The following is a 13,235-nucleotide window of genomic DNA, read 5'->3' as shown; positions in this document are numbered from 1 at the left end:
AATTGTGCAGTCGCTCGGCAGAAGAGCACTTTAGTTATTGCGCTTTCTTGAAGTCGAAGATACGTGGACCGTGGACGCACCCGTCACTGGCACGAAAAGCGATTCGTGCACTAGCACAATACTTGAAGTACACTGGCTGAAGAGAGCGTTTATAGTGTCCCTGTGTATAGTGTCCCTCCTACTCGCACTCAGTGCTTACTCTCTCCCTTTTCTCTCTTCGTATTCCCCTTTCCCCCACCTCCAGTGTAGGGCAGCAAACCACGGGCTCTTCTGGTTGATCTCCCTGCCTTTCCTGTCCTTGCTTTCTCTCTCTCTTGAAGGCGATAGCTTTTCTGAGCTACTTCGCCCACTTTGGATGGACGTCGGCGAATCTCGTACCGTACAAAACCGGGATGAGAATAAAGAGAGGAGAGGGAAAGCGTAGGTGCGTAGGAGGAAGTCGTGGTATCACTCGGCATCGAGGTTTGGCAACGAGATCACCACTTCGCGTGTCGGGTGATGCGCACGTGATATTTCGTGACTTGCGGATGGCACGCGGCTGCGGGGCAGGTTACGCGAGAAAGCTGTTGCCGACTCTGACAAATATCTGCGATGGTTATTAGGTATATGTGGGTATCATTTCCAGAATTTGGAACAGAGCGGCACACCCTTCGTGCAGCACGCGTAGAAACCAGTGTTGACTAATGTTGCACGACAAGTAAGACCTTCGAATTGAATCGAATACTAGTATTTTAAGGAATACTAGCTCCTAATGCAAAATAATAATAATAAGAAATGCTGCTTTCTTCTTTTTGAGATAAGAAAAAAAATAATAGCAGACAGGAAAGATAGAAAGAATCTGTGTTTGTTTCTTTGTTTGCTTTTTTTTTCAGATCACGCACGCACAAGTTTGTTGAAAGGGGCAGTGTGCAATTTAGAAAGCTCGCGAAAGTTCCAGGTTGGGTTACGGCGCGCATTTTAGGCGGCCGGTGCATTCTGCGCATCGACGCTTCTTCATGCGACCGGTGGGTCCTAATAACCGCAACAGGCTCGTAAGCCGGCCATTAACCAATAACCAATTATATCGGATACCCTGTATTTCCAAATTCGAAAACGAACTATTCCAAATTTGAATATTCGCACACCTCTCATTTACTTTATGGGTCACGCCGACTTTCTTGTTTTCTTTTTATGGGTAATTCTTGGTTGGTGTCTCGCTTGGCGGTCGGCTGTTCCCGGCTGCTCGCCGGCGTATCCCAGTGGCTACGGCGTCGCGATACCGAGATCGAAGTCGAGGGTCCGATGCTCGCCGCTGCGGCCAGATTTGGATCGGGGAAAATTCTAAATGCGCCTATGTACTGTGCATTGGGTTCCTGGTGAAAAAACCCCGCGGGTCAGCACTAATCCAGAGCCCCAACTATGGCTTGGCTCATAATCAGATGGCAAATCTGGCACGTCCAATCGCAGAATTTTAATTATTTCCTTGAAACATTTCTGCATTTTTTTGCGGTCCCATCGACAAAGCATCCACAGATGCTGCGCGATTTGGGAGAAGGGAAATGTAAATTCGTTCCAGGTGTTCGCATTTGGTTCGCTAATAACAGGATTTTGCCATCCCTGCGCTCATGCTCCGGGGATGTATCTCTATAGCAAGCCCTGACCTCAGCTCAGCTAGGTGGGGGGGCGGCCCTCCGCAACCCACTCCTGGCTGAGCAACGTTGGGCTGTCCAGCAGGCCCACGATGCGGCTGGCAGGCTAGGCCTGTCGGTCCCGACGTGGGAGCGGCCCGCGACGTGCTAATACGCGTTCTGCAGGACTGTAAAATAAAAGTTACTCAATCAATCAATCAATCCCTGCGCTGCCGCAAAAATGCCATTATTATATTTGAGCAACACGTCAAGAGAGGAAAGCTGAACGACTGAAGGAGACGCAGCATTCTCGCAGCATACAAGTACCTATTATGAATGCCATACACATATGAAATATGTATAGAGGGTAAACAAAAATAACAAGCATTCAGAAACGGACATGTGCGATGAAATGAAAATAGGGCTTCCGCAACATTTTGGTAACATTGTCGATCTCGCACTGAACAGACCACCTTCAAGCCTATACGTATATGCATTTAGTTGCCTCTTCTTGCCGCAGTATTTTTTTTTATGATTTGTCTCACACGTGCACTGACGGAAGTGCGACGTTATTTTTGACCTTACATATCTGAGCGTGAACTTTTTGTAGCAATTTAGTAGTAGTATTGGTGCTGATGTTGTTATATTTAAATTTCGTAGATGTGACTACACCATTGTTCGTTGTCTCCTCCTAAGATTTTATCGTTCGATACTTTCGTCCTATGTATTAACATTTAACAGTTAATCTAGCCTCTGCTTATACATTTTAGTAATGAATTCGAAGACGGCAGACAGCAGATCCCCGAGAGATGGGTCAGTGGCTCTGAAAAGTTGGAGGTCGTGCTCATTGCGGAAATGCCTAAAAACAAAGCTCATAGTTGTTGCACAGTTACTATTAACAGCAAGACTACTCAACTGGCTTCCTTTTATACGGACGAGGTTTTCAGTGATCGTGTCTTCGTCGGGCACGGGGTGATGTTTCAGCGTACGGCAAGCTGTGTAGTCATTATCACCGTCATCAAAAGCATCACAAGCATTCTCATCATAGTCATCATGATATTTATCCCAACGATCACCACGTTAACAGCCTACTTATCTTTACTACAGGACCAACGCCCCTCCTATCAATTTCCAACTGCCCCTTTCGTGCTTAATGAACTGCCTCTAATATATATACCAGTTGATGAAATTTGGACGAAAGAGTGTTAATTCGTCTACTCCACATGTAGAGAAACTTCTTTTAGAAAAGAAACCAAAAGAGCACACAAACAAAGGCGTAGAACCAGCAGCTCTATATCACCCCCTCTTCAGCCTAAAATAAAAGTAACAGAAATAATCTTAATGAGTCTTAAGTGCACATTGCGTTGTGTGCTTAGTTATGACGACAAAGGTAAACGAGGTCCTTCAATATTCAGTCGGCCTTGTGAAACGCGTTTTTTTCCGTCTTTTTAAGTATTCAACTCGGTAATTAGTTTACGCACGCATATCCTAGATAATATTACATGCCATACCGAAACATTTTCTTAAACAAATTTCTGGAATATGCTGGTTCTCGAACATGCAGAGAAAAAAACAAAAAGAAGTAGCATTGAAAACGCGAACAATGGTGCTCGCCCACGTCTTCATTGTGTAGGTTTACACTCGCTATTCAGTGCCTCATTCCCCGAATAATAAAACGAATAGCATAGTGTTTGCCAGTGTTCATCAAAAAGAAAACGAAGATGAAATCATTTATTATAGAGCTAGATATGTCAGCAGTGATAGGATGATCTTTCAAAGTCGATTGCCTTTAACAAGATTCTGGCTTTCGGCCTGCCGTGTTTCGGCAGACAACGAACGTGCGTATATCGTTGCTTCACAATCTTGTTACGAAGCTAGCAATCAATTTTTATATATCTGTCATAGGCGGGGAATTCCGCTCAAATATAATAATTGAAGTGAAAAAACGGAGCTTATTTACGATGAGATCATTGGGATCTTGTTTTTCGGCTGGCTTCCCTCGCGTCATCTTCGACGAGTCTTTTTCGGAAATTGACCAGTTTTGACGGCATCGGAGTTTGTCGAGTAGACATGATTATATGGTAGTGAAAAAAAAAAAAAAACAGGTTGGAAAAAGGACCTAGATCAGCGTTTGCCGCGTGAGAGCTACTGAGCTGCTGAAGTGCGAAAAGGAGTAACATAGGCCATGCCGAAATTGGGTCGAGAGAGCGGGAGCTCACCTGCTGCATAAAAGAAAAAAAAGAAGAGACAAATATTTCGTGTTATATACACACTTACTTCCGGGTCTCGCGTCGTGTAAACATGTTCCCTATCAGAAGAAGCCCTCTTTTAGCCAACGCGGAAAAGCAAATGAGCAACGAAAAAGGTAGGCCTACATAACTTGACAAAGACTAAGCTATGTGTTTTTTCCCAGCGGGAAACTTTTTAGAGCGCCGCCGGCATGAGCCTGTTTTCCTGCATCTTCCTGTCACCGATACCGGCACGCTTTGGAGGAGCCTATTGCGCACTTCATCTTTCAGAGCCGGCCGAGAAAATGCACATGTACGCCGTGTGTTTGACGTACTTTGTTTGGCGCCGCTTACATAGTCTGCTTCTTTGATCTATTTTTCTGGAGGCCCTTTTTATCGCCGGCCGTCTTTACAAAAGCAACGAGAGCGTAGGTTTTGCCTGAATATGCCGTGTTCGGGTTTGAAAAAGCAAGGAATTCTCGTGACGTAAAAGAAACTTTTCCTTTTCGATGCAGCGAGAAACGAAAATAAGGGTTCGCAAAATGCAGTTTCTGTGGGGCAAAGTTTTCAGTGTTCATTTGTGTTTTCTTTGTGCCTATAGAGTTATCGAGTTGCTACCACTAGCAGTGGGGACGTATGTTTACAGCGTCTAAAATGCGAATAAGCCATGTTTTCTCTGTTTGTTTATATTTTTTACTTACGGCTGTCAATGTGCGTACCAGTGAAACTTTTCCTTTCAAAACTGTGCGTACCGGTGAAAACGTGACTCGTAAACGGAGATTGGGGGAGCTGTTTTGAACACGTGTGAACTACATTTTGTAGGAACGCTTGAAGTCGTGACATCATTTTTTTAACTTGTATTCAACGTTCACCCAAGAAACATCTCATTAGAATCTCGTGCATTCAATTTTACTGCTTGACATGAATTTTCAATCTTGCAGACACGATGGCGGCTATTATACTAATGGTGCTCTGAATTTCGAGCACTCGTGTAAAAACAAATGGTCTCTTGTCTACAGGTCAACTTCTCAACAGTCCTAATATAATATGTCAATAGCATATATAAGCAGACTCCTCGCAAGTCGTAATAAGGCGTTTTCCACTCTGACTCAGGCTTCCCCACAGGCTAGCAGATTGGCGTCAACACAAATCAGATTTACTTTAAATGCCGCACCAGTCTAATCAAACTGCAATGCTTATTAGCACCTGTACCACTTAGCGAGTAGTATGAGCATGATTACAGTGTTACAGTCAGAGTCACGCTAGAGTTAGTTAGCGACATGCATAGCTGCGGCTCTTATGCGGCCAGTGTGCTTTCTTTTTTTTTTTTTTTTGTAAAAGTGCATGGCATATACATGATGGCCATGTTGCTTGCAGCGATTACCCTTTGCTCTAACAGTTTTCTCAATGAAATCGCTTTAAATGTATTCGCTGTCTTAGAAATGGCGAGGTGGTGTGCAATACACACGGGTACCGCAACCTTCTATGAGTTCTCATAGAATGGGAAGAAATTGTTTTTCTTTGGCGGAGTTATAGCACCGAAGCACGACACATTGACAAAGTGTGCCGCCCTGTGTGATCTCCGCAGTTCACCGGCACTAACATGAGCCTGGTCGTTAAAAAATAAAATAATGTGGCTCCAACTGTGAACCGATGATACTTGAGGTAAGATGCGAAATTCTTAAGCATATTTACATATTCCTATGTTCTATACGCTTAATTGGCTGCTTCGTTTCATGCGTGCGATGTTGGCGTACCTATGTTAAACTTCTGTTTGTAACCATAACATTTACCTGCCCTGGACCCCCAATTGCGCAGGAGGAAGGACCTTTGTAAGGCTGCAGTGCCCATCTATTCTTCCAACCCCTTGTAATTTTCGGGATGCAAGAAAGAACATTAATTAGTTCACTGATTCATTGATTCATATTCATTAAGTAAGCGATTAACATGCGGCTCGACACCGCAAGGTGTGCTGGCCAGGCAGCACCCTGGTAAAATTGCAAGGGGAGTTTGAATTCTCCAGCAAACTGTTGGAGCCTTCGGACATACCAGGGCAAGTTGTGAGACTTCAAAAGTGAAAAAAAAAATCATAAGTGAAACGTACATTTGAAGACTGCAGGAGCGATCCACTTCCGTTCTGTGCACACAATGAACCGACCAGATATGAAAATGCCCTGTGTACTGCGATTTCAGTCGGGAGCAAGGACTGTGATTTTTATCTTCGAATACCATCTATATATAACGATGGCGAACGCAACTAAGCATGTTATTTCTGTTGTACCGAGACGGCAGCGGAACACGGCATTTAGTATAGAGCAACGACGTACTTCCTGCAAGAGCAGTGAGCACTTTAGGCACTTTTTCACCTTCGAGACAAGAGTAAGAGAAAATGGTCTCAGAACCTCATTTCTTCCTTCTGGAGAGTTACTCTGCGAGATACTGTAAAACAAGGATGGGACGACTGAGAATCATGCGTGTTTTAATCAAGACGCAAACTACAGCTCAAATTGCCAGATCGTAAAGACCAGCTTTCAAACCTTGTGCATCCCTTGTGCGCAGCACTATAATGTGCTATACGTTAAAACAGCTGAAACTGCGATATTCATATCAACAATACTGGCAACAGTTGCCTCCTGTTTATAAGCGAAACGCTTAGCACGCGATTTGTAGGTCGTTTTTTAAATGCATTGCCAAGGTCTTCTGCCGCAAGCCACATACTGGCGGCAACGTCCACATAAAGGAAATCAGGCGTGAACAACGACACACGCGCAGCAGTATCCTCTGAAACATTGTGCTCATACCTGTAAATATAGTTAATAAAATATAGTACAAAACGTAAACGCTTGGATGCCGCAATGTCATGGGCGTGGGAGCTGTTCCGGCAAGCAAAATTGATCGATTCGCGGATTGCGGCTGCGCAGCACTTTTCTTGATTGGAGGACAACTCTGGACAAATGCACGCTTACTGCGGTGTTTAGCTGCAACTCAATGCCAATTTGTCATTATTGCTTTTCAATTGATCCAACACTGGCAGCACGGCCACTCAATCAAACTGCTCGAGGCGCGGCTTGTGAGAACTCGATGCCATACACGGGCGTGGTAGAGGCTGCCATCTTTACAGGGACAGCCGTATTTTCTTTCTTTTTTTTTCATACCGGGCATTAGCCAATGGAGCAACCGGGACGCACTTTCACTAGTTGATGCTCTCTCTATAAGAGCGCTGTTGTAGTCTCTGTCCTGGTTTCGCGTCTGCTGAGCCATTGATTCTTTTCCCGGGGTCCTGCCTCATTAGAGTAGCGCAGAGAAGCGAACTCTCAGCAGCGCCGTAAGAACAGGGTAAAACAACCTCTCTCCTTATTACAATCATTAGGTTTACACTTACCTTCGACTGACGCAAAGCTCTGGGCGGCTATCCGCAGTCAACAAGTTTTTCGGATGAACAAGCTTTTCTGTTCGGTACTGTTCTCATTCGGTTGCTATCAAAAGATTGAGATAGACAGTATCTCGAGTATTCCATATATTTCGGTTATAGTGCGAAAGTTATGGAACTTGGTTACTAAAGATTCATAATAATAAGTAAATGATCAGAAAGAAATGATAATATGGGTAATTATAGCAAACGACTGCCTGATGTCATTTTTTCATCTTTGTTCTTTCTTCTATTTTGGTATTCCTTTCCTTATTTTGGGAGTGGACTACTACCGTATTTCGAAAAAAAAAAAAGACATTTAAATGCTATTACCATCAGTAACGTCATGAAGTTCCGAACGATGCGAGGAAAACGCGACGTACCATGAGTATCAAAGCTTCCATTTATCTTTTAACGAAACAAATATACCAGGCTTCAAGTAATGTGCGGGAAACTGCAGCACATTAATATGAGAGAAAAGAAAATCTCAGCGCAGCGACTCCATAGGAGTTTTGGCAACTTAGCGCGAAATACACATTCGCGCCAGTATTATTACAGCGAAGCTGTTCATGAGTAGCCAATTCGTCCGTCCGCCCGTCCGTTTGTCGCCTGTACGCCGTAAACTCCTTCAGCGCTACCCCGTGCGCATGCACAAAAAAAAAAAAAAAACAATATAGGAAGAGAGGCGCGCGACTGGCTGCGCCACTAGTGACGTCGTTGTCCTCCGTCACAGCCGAGCGCGCGCGCGCAGCAGGTTCTCTCCGTCTCCTAAATGCGTAGGCCTGCGCCATGCGTTCCTGAGGAGCAGGCATATTTCGATCAGCAACGCAGCGAGCAGAACCGGGAACGAGCTCGTCTACGCCGTGCCGATGCTGCAGTCCGGCCACGAGAACAGGTTCGTACTGCTGAGCACAAGCAGCAACTGCGTACCGAGGATCCGGCAGCCTACCAAACCGTCGTTTAATAAACCGTCGGGATTAACCAAAGGATAAACACCAGAGCCGCACGTTTCAGCTTCGCTGGTTAACCATGTGCACGGAGTGCTTGGGCGGTGATTTTCTGAAAAGTCATGACAAAACTACATTCTCCTGCTCTGGCCATCACATCGTTTCGCATTTTTGATATTCTCCTTTTGTTTCGTCAGGAGTTGCACCAATAAAAACATCTCTTTGCCTCTGTGGAGCTACTGAGGTATATTTCCTGCATAGTTTTTTTTTCTTATGCGCATCTTGATTTGACAGAGGCAATTAAATGTAAATTGTGCGGCAAATTATTCTAATTTTTCCGTTAAAATTGCTCTACTCATAAGCCTCAGCACTGCGTGCTGCAAGACTACAGGGCTTTTTTTTTGTCTCTACCTAATAGAAGCAAAGAATAGATTGGGCAGCGCGATCACGCCGTGAATGCTGCTTGTGGACCGCATTACTAAGAGCAGCTAGGCATGGTACAACAACAGGAGTATGAAAAAAATTTTTTCCTACAAAGAAACCATTTCATTAAAGAAAATAGCTACATTGTGCCAAACAATATTAAATACTGGAACTTTACGTTTCAGAACGAAGACCTAAGCATGAGGCGAGACGTAGTGAGTGACTGGACATTAATTTTAACCATCAGGGGTTTCTTACCATGTACCTATATCTAAATAGCCGATCGTTCTTGTATTTCGTCTCAACCAAATGCGGCAGCCGTGGTCGGGGATTAAACCGGCGTCTTCGAGACCAGCAATACAACGCCACAGTCACTAGGCTACAACGGTGGGTTCCGTTATACCAGCACAAACGACCTAGAGAAATATCTGGAAATAGAACCTCTTTTTTTTAAATCCAGACTGTGTATAGAACGCGCGTATTCTTCAAATTGAAAGGCAACAGTTCCATGAAGTTGCTGGCTCAAATCCTTTACCGCGGATTGTATGCGATGGTTTCGGAACTTTTGCGGTCGTGAATGCTTTTTCCTTGTAATAGTGCTCCAGGAACGTAATACTTGTATTGCTGTCATAACGTTTGGGCTTTTAAACTCAGCCGCTTGCTTTCTCAGACGATGGTCATAGAACTACGCAAACTACAGCACCACATTAAGGATGTGTTAGAACTCTATTCATACCAGCTCAATCATCCTAAACACTGCCAGCAACAAACCTGTAACCACCTTGCCCTATTGGTGAAGGCCTTGCGTGATCATTTATAGCGTTAACGCTCGTTAAATATAACGAAGACATCACTAATGTCTGTAATGAGGATCACGCTTAGATTCACATCAAGATTTCACGGGTTATTTATGTACGTGTCCAGAAATACTGCAATCCCCCTTAGGAAATTTGGCGGGGCACGGCAGCGCAAGGTATAAATTAGACATTTGTGGATATCACTGCTCCGAAGCTAAAGAAAGAAAAACACGTCCAATGATACAAGCAATGCAATACAGAAAGTAAAACATTGTAATTTTTAGCAGCGAGGTCTCAGCAGCGCTACCGTCGGATCAGAGGCACCAGAGGAGTGGGCTGGCCCGCCACATCGCGAAGTCAAGCCAACCCCAGAGGCGTAACTGCGATCACTCGCAGTGCTAGCGCGTCAGCGAAGAATGGAGGGATGAAGTCGGGCTTGTGAACGGCCTGCGCTCCGCATTTCTTACCTCTCGAATGCATCGACGACACACCCGGTGCGCACGAGAGGACCACCAGCACAGTCAGCGCGACGGTCGCGATGGTTCTCGCTATCCACAGCGAACGGCGCCGGCGCCAGTTCGACGACGTTGGTCCACGCATTGTCGTCGTCGTCGAGCTGCGCAGATATCCAGAGAAGGCGGCGGCGGCCCTGTGCGCTGCTGGAGACAGCGTTCCCATCGCGCACGGCACGACCAAGGCGTCCACGCCCTCCCCAGGCCCCATTAGGGCCTGGTATTTCGGTCTGGCCACTTTTTCTGCACTCGTCGCGTCAGCACATCACGAGACGGGAGGGAAAGGTGTTACGCAGACGCCCTTTCCCCACCTTTCCCCAATCGTAACCCGGCGATATTCACGACACAAAAGTGTTGCTTTGCGCTTTCTTCCCACGACACCCCACGGGCGCGTTGTGTCCGCGCAGCTCTCGTTTTTATTCGATCACAGCCAAGGCGCGCTTCTTTACCTACGCGCCTTCCTGTGCCGGCATACCATTTGCGTCATTCACCAACCGGGTCACGCAAATATCTGAAGCGTCCAGCGGTAGGTCATTTGGTCACCGGTGCTCAGACTACACAGTTTGTTAACGGATTCAGAAGTTCGCGCTCACTCATCAGAAGACAGCGGAAACGGACAAAGACAAAAGTGGCTATTCTGCACGCAAAAATACGTCGTGTGCGCGGAAGATGAGCTGGCAGCGGCTAGATGGGGTGAAACGTTTTGAGAGAACCGCGCACTGTAATCCTCATTGCCGATAGTGAACTGTGGGGAAACACGGGTAGCGTTTGTTTCCGATGCGGCGGCGGCTTCTACACTGTTCGGCCCTCAACAACGGCAAAAAAAAAAAAAAAGAAAGAAAGAAAGAAAGAAAAAAGAAAACGGTGGTGCCCAGCTGATGTCTTCGTCCCAGGGAAAGTTGCGTGCAGCGCACACAAGCACACACGTACGCGCACAGCCCACAGCCTCAGCGGCGACGTGCTTTCGCGACGCGGTTGCTCGAAGCCGCCTGTGAAGCCAAGAGCGGTGACGACAGACTCCCTCCGTGCAGAGAGAATTGAGCTCCGAGGAAGCGCGAGAGAGCCAAACAAAATGAGGAAAGAGATGCGGCGAGCAGCGGCGGCTTCTGCAGGTTTCTCTTCTTGGCACGTCGCGAAAATATTCCCGCCGCACGGGGCTCTAGTCCGGGAGCACTGAGCCGGGTTCTCGGGGGCGCACTTGGACCGAGCGGCGGCCGCGCCGTGCGTTCCCATCGACTCTCAGCGGGCGACAATCGATCTGGACGTGGTATAGCTGCGCCATCTCTCGCTCACGGCGTGAACCTGCGATTGAGGATGGGTGGCCTCGGTCGCAACGCGGGGAAAAAAAATGAGAGGACGCGTTGATGGGGAACAATAGAAAGCAAGAGCGCTGCGGCCAGCCAACAACACTAAAAGTTTCTTCGCCTGCGTTCCCGGGTTTGGCGTGACTGCGGCTCCTGCTGGCTGCTAGCTACCACAGTGACACAAAAGGTGCATAATTCCCGCGTGTAACTGGACATGGGTCGTGCTTATACGGGCATACCCCTGTCATCGTCAGTCTTCCCTTAACACATATCAAACTGTAACGTGCACGATACCACAGGACTGGGAAGCAGATGGAGCGTAAGGGGCGATCTCGTAGGTGACGGGAGTCACGGCACGAAGCACTCGGTATGGGCCTGTTTAACGAGACGGCAGTTTTTCTGACAGGCCAACCTGACGCGACGGAGACCATAGAAACACCAAACAGGCGGGAAGTGCACGTTTCGGCCTCGCCGGTCGCACAAACGCCTTTGACTCTCTCTGGATTTCAGAATGCGGTCACGGGCGATTTCCCCTTGCGTGGGCAGAGCGGGCGATGGCGTCAAGTGCATATTCACTGGTCGGCGCCGCGTGAACAGGGAGGGTTGTGTTGCGGGGCAGTACTGGTTCTCGGCCGAACAGAAGGAAAAATGGGGAATAACCGGCTGTGTCGTGGTGCGAGGAATTATAAGCAAATGTGACAAACGGTAGAGTGAGGTCCCAGTCAGTGTGGTCTGAAGATACATATTTCGTGAGCATATCTGGGAGAGTGCGATTGAGACGTTCCGTGAGGCCATTTGTTTGCGGATGGTACGACGTGGATAGTTTGTGCCTCGTGGCAAAGGACTGCCGGATGTCCGCGATAACTTTTGATAGGAATGTCCGCCCACGGTCTGTGAGAAGCTGTCGCGGAGCTCCATGTAATAAAATCACGTCGCGTAGAAGAAAATCGGCGACATCTGTGGCGCAGTTTGTAGGAAGCGCTCGGATGATGGCGTAGCGCGTGACGTAATCCGTGGCCACAGCGATCCACCTGTTTCCAGAGGTAGAAAGAAGAAAACTGCCAAATAAGTACAAACCAACCCGAAAGAAAGGTTCCGGGGGAATGTCGAGTGGTTGAAGGTACCCAGCAGGGAGCGTCGATGGCGTCTTGCGTTGCTGGCATTCTCACACGCAGCTACGTATCTTCGAACGGAGCGAGCAAGCCCTGGCCAAAAGAAGCGTCGGCGGATCCGTTCGTAGGTACGTGAAAGACCCAGGTGACCGTCAGTGGGGAGGTCATGAAGTTCGTGGAGAAAAGCCGAGCGAATGTGTTTAGGGATCACAAGGAGTAATGCAGGGCCGTCGGGGTGAACGTTTTGGTGGTAGAGTGCGCCATCCTGAAATGTGAATAAGCGAAGGGAACTGTCGGCAAGGGACGATTCTAGGTGGTCAATGATGATACGCAAAGACGGGTCCCAGCGCTGCTCGTGGGCGACATGGAGCAGTTGAAAAACGGAGAAAACACAGGCGTCGGTGTCAGTATCAGACTTAGAGGTCGCGTCTTCGACTGGGTAGCGAGAGAGGCAATCTGCGTCCTGGTGTTGGCGTCCGGACTTGTAAGTAACTGTGTAGGGATATTCTTGTAGTCGGACGGCCCAACGACCGAGCCGGCCAGTAGGATCCTTGAGCGATGAAAGCCAACAGAGCGCGTGATGGTCTGTGATTAGTGAGAAGGGCTTGCAATATAAATATGGGTGCAATTTTGAAACTGCCCCCACGAGAGCAAGACATTCGCGCTCGGTAATCGAATAGTTGCGCTCTGCAATTGTCAGGAGCCAGCTAGCATAGGCTATAACGCGGTCGTGTCCGTGTTGGTGTTGCGATAGGACGGCGCCGATCCCATAACCATTGGCATCGGTTCGGACCTTTGTAGGTGCGGACGGGCCAAAGTGGGCCAAGACCGGTGGATTGGTGAGAATCGTGATAAGGCGTGAGAATTCGGCAGCCTTCGTCTTGCTGAGATCGCTG

At 47.4% G+C, this 13,235-nt stretch overlaps 1 protein-coding gene across 2 annotated transcripts in view; it reads right to left on the bottom strand.

The window, feature by feature from the left end:
* LOC126540515 (neural cell adhesion molecule 2-like) overlaps positions 1-11,371 on the bottom strand; it is a 309,792-nt gene extending 298,421 nt beyond the window's left edge. The window contains exon 1 of one of the 2 annotated variants that reach the window (XM_050187327.3): positions 9,879-11,371. In XM_050187327.3, the coding sequence (XP_050043284.1) occupies positions 9,879-10,134 (256 nt within the window). In that variant the 5' untranslated portion in view covers positions 10,135-11,371. The remainder of the gene's footprint in view (positions 1-9,878) is intronic. The other variant, XM_050187328.3, reaches the window with a different exon arrangement.
* Positions 11,372-13,235: the final 1,864 nt, after the last annotated feature.

Source organism: Dermacentor andersoni, chromosome 2 (assembly GCF_023375885.2).
Source record: "Dermacentor andersoni chromosome 2, qqDerAnde1_hic_scaffold, whole genome shotgun sequence".
In the NCBI taxonomy this organism is placed as follows: domain Eukaryota; kingdom Metazoa; phylum Arthropoda; class Arachnida; order Ixodida; family Ixodidae; genus Dermacentor; species Dermacentor andersoni.
Note: the sequence above shows the minus strand (reverse complement) of the source record. Positions and strands in the feature narration are given on the sequence as shown.